The 6,407-nt window shown below is 37.7% G+C and overlaps 2 protein-coding genes across 2 annotated transcripts in view; one reads left to right on the forward strand and one right to left on the reverse strand.

Moving 5' to 3' along the window:
* On the forward strand, positions 1-999 carry LOC107100418 (DNA damage-inducible transcript 4 protein-like). The gene is made up of 2 exons (XM_015398918.1): positions 1-302; positions 415-999. Exons 1-2 carry the CDS (start codon positions 137-139, stop codon positions 918-920), a joined length of 672 nt encoding a protein of 223 aa, XP_015254404.1. The 5' UTR covers positions 1-136; the 3' UTR covers positions 921-999.
* Positions 1,000-1,479: 480 nt separating this feature from the next.
* LOC107100328 (dnaJ homolog subfamily B member 12-like) overlaps positions 1,480-6,407 on the reverse strand; it is a 10,178-nt gene continuing 5,250 nt past the window's right edge. The window contains exons 5-9 of the mRNA XM_015398814.1: positions 5,255-5,334; positions 5,041-5,150; positions 4,776-4,948; positions 3,208-3,350; positions 1,480-2,091 (exon numbers count right to left, since the gene is read on the reverse strand). Coding sequence (XP_015254300.1) covers positions 3,229-3,350; positions 4,776-4,948; positions 5,041-5,150; positions 5,255-5,334 — 485 coding nt within the window. The 3' untranslated portion in view covers positions 1,480-2,091; positions 3,208-3,228. The remainder of the gene's footprint in view (positions 2,092-3,207; positions 3,351-4,775; positions 4,949-5,040; positions 5,151-5,254; positions 5,335-6,407) is intronic.

The raw sequence follows: 6,407 nt of genomic DNA on the forward strand, positions 1-6,407 counted from the left end.
TTTCCAGCTGATCCAGCTCAGGAGCAGGAGAGGGACCAACTGTGAGAGGGACCACCGCACTTTTTTAATGCTTTTTGAGTGCAATCCAAGCGCCGCACTTTTTTCTCCTCATAGAAATAAGGCATTTGTTTTATAAATGTCTTTTTCTTGCAACCAATCCCTGGATGGCAGTTTTCCTCCGTCTCCAGCGGAGGACGGGGTCTCCCAGAGGCTGTCCTGGAGCAATCTGTTGCAGAGGCTCACTGAGCTGAAAGGGATCAACCAGAGGGCCTCTGCAGATCAGGATTACAGGAGTGAATCTGGTGAGTGGAGTTTATTTATTTATTTATTTTATTATTTTTTTTTTTACAGTCTATGAAAACATGAAGTTGCATATTTAGACCATATTTTAATGCTTTTATATGTTTGTTCCAGGATCTGTGGCAGACTTATCCCTGTCAGAGTCAGAGAATAGCTTCTGTTTCCCCCTTGAGGAGACCCTGGCTGCAGAGGTGGTGTCCACAATCACACAAAGCCTTAACAATGCATCATCCATCCTGTGCTGCTCCAAACTCATCATCCCCGACTGTTTGATACACAACATAAGCCAAGAGCTGCTCCATCTGGCCGTCAATGAACCCTGTGGACTGAGGGGAGCCGTGATAGACCTGTGCGTGGACAGGAGCGACCAGGGCCTGCTGTGCACTGTGGATCAAATAGCAGTGGATCCCACCCTGGTCCCGACTTTTCATGTGACTCTGGTGCTGAGGCTGGAGTCTGGAGGACTCTGGCCTAAAGTTCAGAAGCTCTTCAAAGGAGGCAAGCCTCCATCTGCTATGTCTCCAAGGCACCACAGAAACCTGAGGCTGAGCAGCAGCTTCAGGGCCATCAGGAGGAAACTCTACACTTCAGGAGAACTGTTAATTGAAGAGTGCTGCTAACTCCTGCCGTACCAATGTGTCTTATTAGATCAACCGAACTTTTTTTATTTTACACCTACCTGTACTGTATATTCATTTAGAAAAGAAATAAGGTCCTAACACATTTGTAATATGTGGTAGATCAAAGGACCTAACTCTTTATCTTATGGCAGCTTGTCACCTGATTGCAGGTGACTGAAGACTAGTGAACATAAATCTTTTATATGAATGTGGATGTCCACGTTTTAAAGGGAATGTAGTATGAAATATTACCGCCGGAAACGGTTTTGTATCTTAAAGAGAATAAATTATTTTTATTAATGCTTGATGTCTTGTTTATTGTTCATACATATGCTGTTAGGAATAGGTTTGTAAGGTTTTCCTTTGTTCCTTATTCAACTCAGCCTTCAAGGACCCCCATCTCATCAAGGGGTCTGTAAAAGTGTCACATTCTGGAAGGATCTAAAACCTTTAGACCTATTACATTAGAAGTTATCTATTTAAAGCTGTATGGATCTACCCTCTGGGGTTGAACTAACTCATATCAGCTAATTTCACACACAAAATCAAAAGCAAACACCGTGTAAATGAGTTTAACTCCAGTCAATCATTGGACAACTTTTATTCAAATGTATAGAATTTCAGCTTGTTAATTTAATAAATATGCTTTACTTTAATCTGTGCAACATTTTATACTAGTTATGATCCAACAGGCTACAAGCAAATTCACAAAACAATTTTGTAAAGGACTACCCTCCCCTGCACTGTTAAGTAAAATGAGTATTTACATTGGTAAGAACTATAAAAATTACACACTGCCCCCTTCTGGAGTGGCTCAGACTGTCTTGTCTATGAGAAAGGCCTTCAGGTTTCTAATCAAAACATCAGGGCAGAGGAAACTAATCTCAGCAGTCGTCTTTATCATTCCAAAAGATGATAACTCGGTCACTTTCCACCATGATGTCCGTCAGCACTGGTTAAAACAGGAGAGGAAGTAAAATGTCAGCAGGCAGCTCAAAGCTTCTCGCAGCTCTGCAGGAAGTGAATCGAGCTGTGGAGAGGTCCCCTGAAGAGGCCCCTCTGCACACTGAGTGTAAGGCTTGTTTAGATTCTCTTGGTTTGCTGCAGAAATATGCTCCAATTACAGAGGGCTCAGATTGATTTCTTCCCATTAGATTCAAGGACCGACGAACTAAAAGAAAAAAACAAAACAAATACACAAGGAATAGTTAGATATTTTGTTACAGTAACAGCAATGTTCTCTATAAGCGTTAAAAGACAAAAAAAGATATCTTTTAGCACTATTTTTTCCTTAAACTCAGCTTTCCAATTACACAGTACTTCTTGCAACTCAACAGATATCCATATAAAGAATTTTATGCAAAATATATATAATATCCGGGTCAAAGATTTTTTTTAAAGTAAAAATAAAATGCTAAATGTTTGTTTTTTGTTGCATTTGATAGATAATTTTATTTCTTTTAGATCTTTTACTATAATTATTTCAAGGTACCCGTGGATGATTTAACAAGGTAGAATTCCACTTTACATTTACAATTAGCAAGACACTAAACTATTATGGGTCTGTAAACAAATCTACGATAAATGAAGCATTGATATCTTAAAAAATAACAATCAACTCTTTCCCAAGTACCTAACCCTTGCGTAAGATAGGCAATCCATGAGAATGACGTATCAGACGACGTCTGTCCTTTGAAAAACAAAGCTGACATCAATATCTAGAGTGGACTGCTTGCTGCTGAGTTTACCAAGGTTCTCACCAGGGCTCATCAACATTGTTCCAGTTATGCTGAAATTAGGCCAATACCCCCGTTTTTTTTTTTTTTTACATATCAGCCCTTTAATTGACAACTGGACTTGCATTTTAGTGCAACAACTGCTTATGCTGATGCTGTTAAAAATTAGGCCGATGTCCTGAATTTTAATGAGAGTAGCAGTTGCAGAAATTTGTTTTTAAAAATATTGTGGGTCAACATGACATATCACAGGGTAAATCAAATAGTTTCTTATAGGTGAGATATGAACATCAACTCCAAATATGAAAAAGAAAAAAGAACAAACTTATTAGAAGTAGGCCTAACTAGCAAAGAGGCAGCACAGATTTTCTTTAATTGCTTCGTTTTAGCATCTGGCAAGAACCCAGTTCAGACAGAGTAAAGGGATATTATAGCCAATTGAGATGGAAACGATAAGGAGAGTCATATTTAAGATAAAAAAGCTTCTAAATGTATAGAAGGCTTGGAAAATAAACATTTGAACAAAAACGACACCATTCATATGAACGTACCCATGAGTTTGCAAGAGTTTTCTAGCCATCCAGTATGACCTGAATCTCTGAAAGTCTGGAGCAGCTAGGGGTCCCCATTCTTTGAGCCCTTTGGTACAACTCAGAATCTCCAAAGTACCGAGCACGATACATCAAACCTTCCTCTGGAAGGATGACAAAAAGAAAAAAAGTGTGTCAAAAATACAAGCAGGCTAATAAACTAAATATCATCAAATGCTGTGAATTTTACTGGAGATTTTCTACATGGAAACATTTGTAGTCCAACCATATGCTATATTCATGCCACGAAAAAAGGTGGTGTTTGCTAATTTTCAAGTTAGCAAAGTGGTAAAAGGTTATTTAAATAGTGTTCTTTTTTCCCCCTCTTCATTTTTGGGGTTTGAACCAACTCATATCAGCTCGGTTCCAACATGCTCTATAGAGCCCTTCACAGCTAACGCCACCAGGAAGCTGTGTATAAAGGGCATTCCTTGTATAATCATTAAATATTTTTAGTTCCAATGAACTAAAATGTACAATATATATATTATTTTATACACTTAAAAAAAAAATTGGTGGAGCTATAGAGGTAAATATATAAACAGCATTGAAACTATACATGATAAGCAGCTTTGTATTCACTGTAAAGTATTTCTGTAGCTAAATAGGCATAAATTGCAGCATTTTATGGTCCAATATAATGGCAGCACTTGTAGATTCCACTGAAGTTTTAAGGTGGTGGGCAGAGAAAGGGGTTTCGAGAGCTGCTGCTCTAATGCAAAACAAGGATTTCAGAGAGAAACTGAAAGCAGCTGTGGCTTCTGGCCATGAAGCAGTTGGATTAGAGCGAGTACACTATCAAATGTGCTTTTAAATTTATACTGGATAAGTGATGTATCTAATTGATCCGTTTATGTTGTTTCAATCATGTATCGGCCAGGTGAAGGGAGTCAGGTTTCCCTTAATGATATGCCTTTATTTAGGGATGAAGCATTATTCAAAATAATAAGAGATCATTTATAACATCTACCATATTTTCCGTACTGTAAGCCGCTACTTTTCCCATGTGGCTTATAAAAAGGTGTGAATTTTCTGTGGTTTTATTCCTAACCACCAGAGAGGAAAGTTGGAAATGAAAGAATAAGGGACTAATTTTCATTTAGCAAAAGAACATGCTAGCACCAGTCACAGGGGGGGCTTATATCCCAAAGGGGCTTATATATGTACATTTCCAGTAAAAAAAAAAAAAAATTATATCCACAGTTTTTAGTGAGGTGCGCCCTATAGTCCAGAAAATACGGTATTGACTACATAGCTGTGAAACCGTGTTTGCCCCTACACCAATTTTCTCTGTTTAAATTGTCTGGTTTTCAGTTTGTGACTTAAAGCTTAAGTTTTTTTTCTCCAAGCACATTTTTCTAAATAGAATATAAAAGTTTACACATTAAGCACCAATACAGACCTAAACTGTGTCAGGAAATATTTGAAAGAATCTCCACTTTCCATCCCAGCCTCATTAGAGAACAGCTTAGTAAATATGTTAACCTGGGGAAGGCAAAAGTTAATATTAACTGAGCCCTTAGACTTACTCTGCTGCTTCTCCTTCCAACAATTGTTTCTTAGATTAGAGATATAGTCTTCTTCTACGCTTCTTTCAACATTTTTCAAGTTATTGCCCGTAAATTCTTCATTGAAACGGTCCGCCACATAGAAAGGCACCTTTAGGTGTGACGTATGCCTTTTGTGAATATGTCCAGCTGATCTGAAATGGAGACAAGGAAAGGTCAGAAGGATGTTCAAATGCTTTACATTTGAGTAATGTAACCATATGGCCCGGTTCCCACCACCACTTACGGACGATAGCTAAGGCTGTAAGGAGGCTGGTTGACCATCAGCTGGCTGAGAGCAGAAACGATGATGAGAATTAAGATGGGCATCAGCTGGACCAGCAGAGCAAACCCTCCCTAAATAGAGGTGATAAAAACAAATAATAATACCATCAGTCCATTGGGAACTCATTAGAACCAAATTCGTTTTAAAACCACAAACAATTTCGGATCCATCTTACATCTCTCTGCTGCTCTCGTCTTTCTTGTCTATTCTGGTGTGCAAAATGCATTCTTCCATTCCTGTAAACGTGGACGTTACCTGAAAGATACACGAGAAACATCAGAAAACAAAAACATAATGTTTTATCACGGTTTTCTGTAAAACTACTTCATTTTAACAGAGTTAAACTCGGGACACTGGTTTTAGTTGATTACCAGGCAGTACCTGTTTTGCATATTTCTGTAAATAGAGAACAATCTATACATTTATTCTACAGACAGCAGAACTGAAGGCCCAACGTACCTATTATGCTTCTGCATTTCACGCTAAATGTCCCAACAAAAGATCAATATTACAGTGAAATTGTACAGAATATAGAAAACGTAGCACCTTAATAAAACCATTTAAAGGACAAATAATCAAACAGTTACACACCTACTGTGCTATCCAGAGAAATGTAGATTGTAAAGGTCAAACAAGTGCTTTATAAAGCTAACAGTGACATGGTATTTTCTTACAAGATGTCAGCACATATTTTATCAGCCACTTAGAAAACGGCTGACATATTCAGATCTCCTTGCTCTATATGCAAATCAGCAAACCATCATGCAACATAACCGGCAGAGCTCCAGCAAATCAATAAGTCTGGGGCTATTTCACCAACATTCTGAACTCCAGCGATTTCAGCAAGTAAGACTAGTAAAAACCTTTACTGATTTTCATTGCTATGATGGAAGCTTTACATGCACCAAAAAGTCTCCCAAAATTTTTTTCCAGCAGTCTCTGAACTTTTTTATTCTGAAATATTTCCTGGAAGGGGAGCCAGTATGAAAAACAAATAACTTTTTAATCAAAAATATTTATGTCACTTAATGTGGCGCAGGGCTGAAGCGATCAACTGGATTAATCGTGATTAATTGATTATTGAAATAATTGTCAACTAATTTAGTAATCGATTAATCGTTAACTTGAGTATAGAGTCTCTAAAACATGCCTTTAATTGACAGAGCAACCCTCTAAGAGCAGTACGGTTATTATATCAAAATTGTAAGAGAAATATATAAACATTTTGCATTTAAGATAAAAAAACAAACATTTTTCTTCTGTAAATATGCTCTATGCAGGACCTCTTAAAGGAATAGTACACCCAAAACATGATTAGCCTTCATTTT

The sequence above is a fragment of the Cyprinodon variegatus genome, unplaced genomic scaffold (assembly GCF_000732505.1).
Source record: "Cyprinodon variegatus isolate N-32 unplaced genomic scaffold, C_variegatus-1.0 Scaffold1, whole genome shotgun sequence".
Lineage (NCBI taxonomy): Eukaryota > Metazoa > Chordata > Actinopteri > Cyprinodontiformes > Cyprinodontidae > Cyprinodon > Cyprinodon variegatus.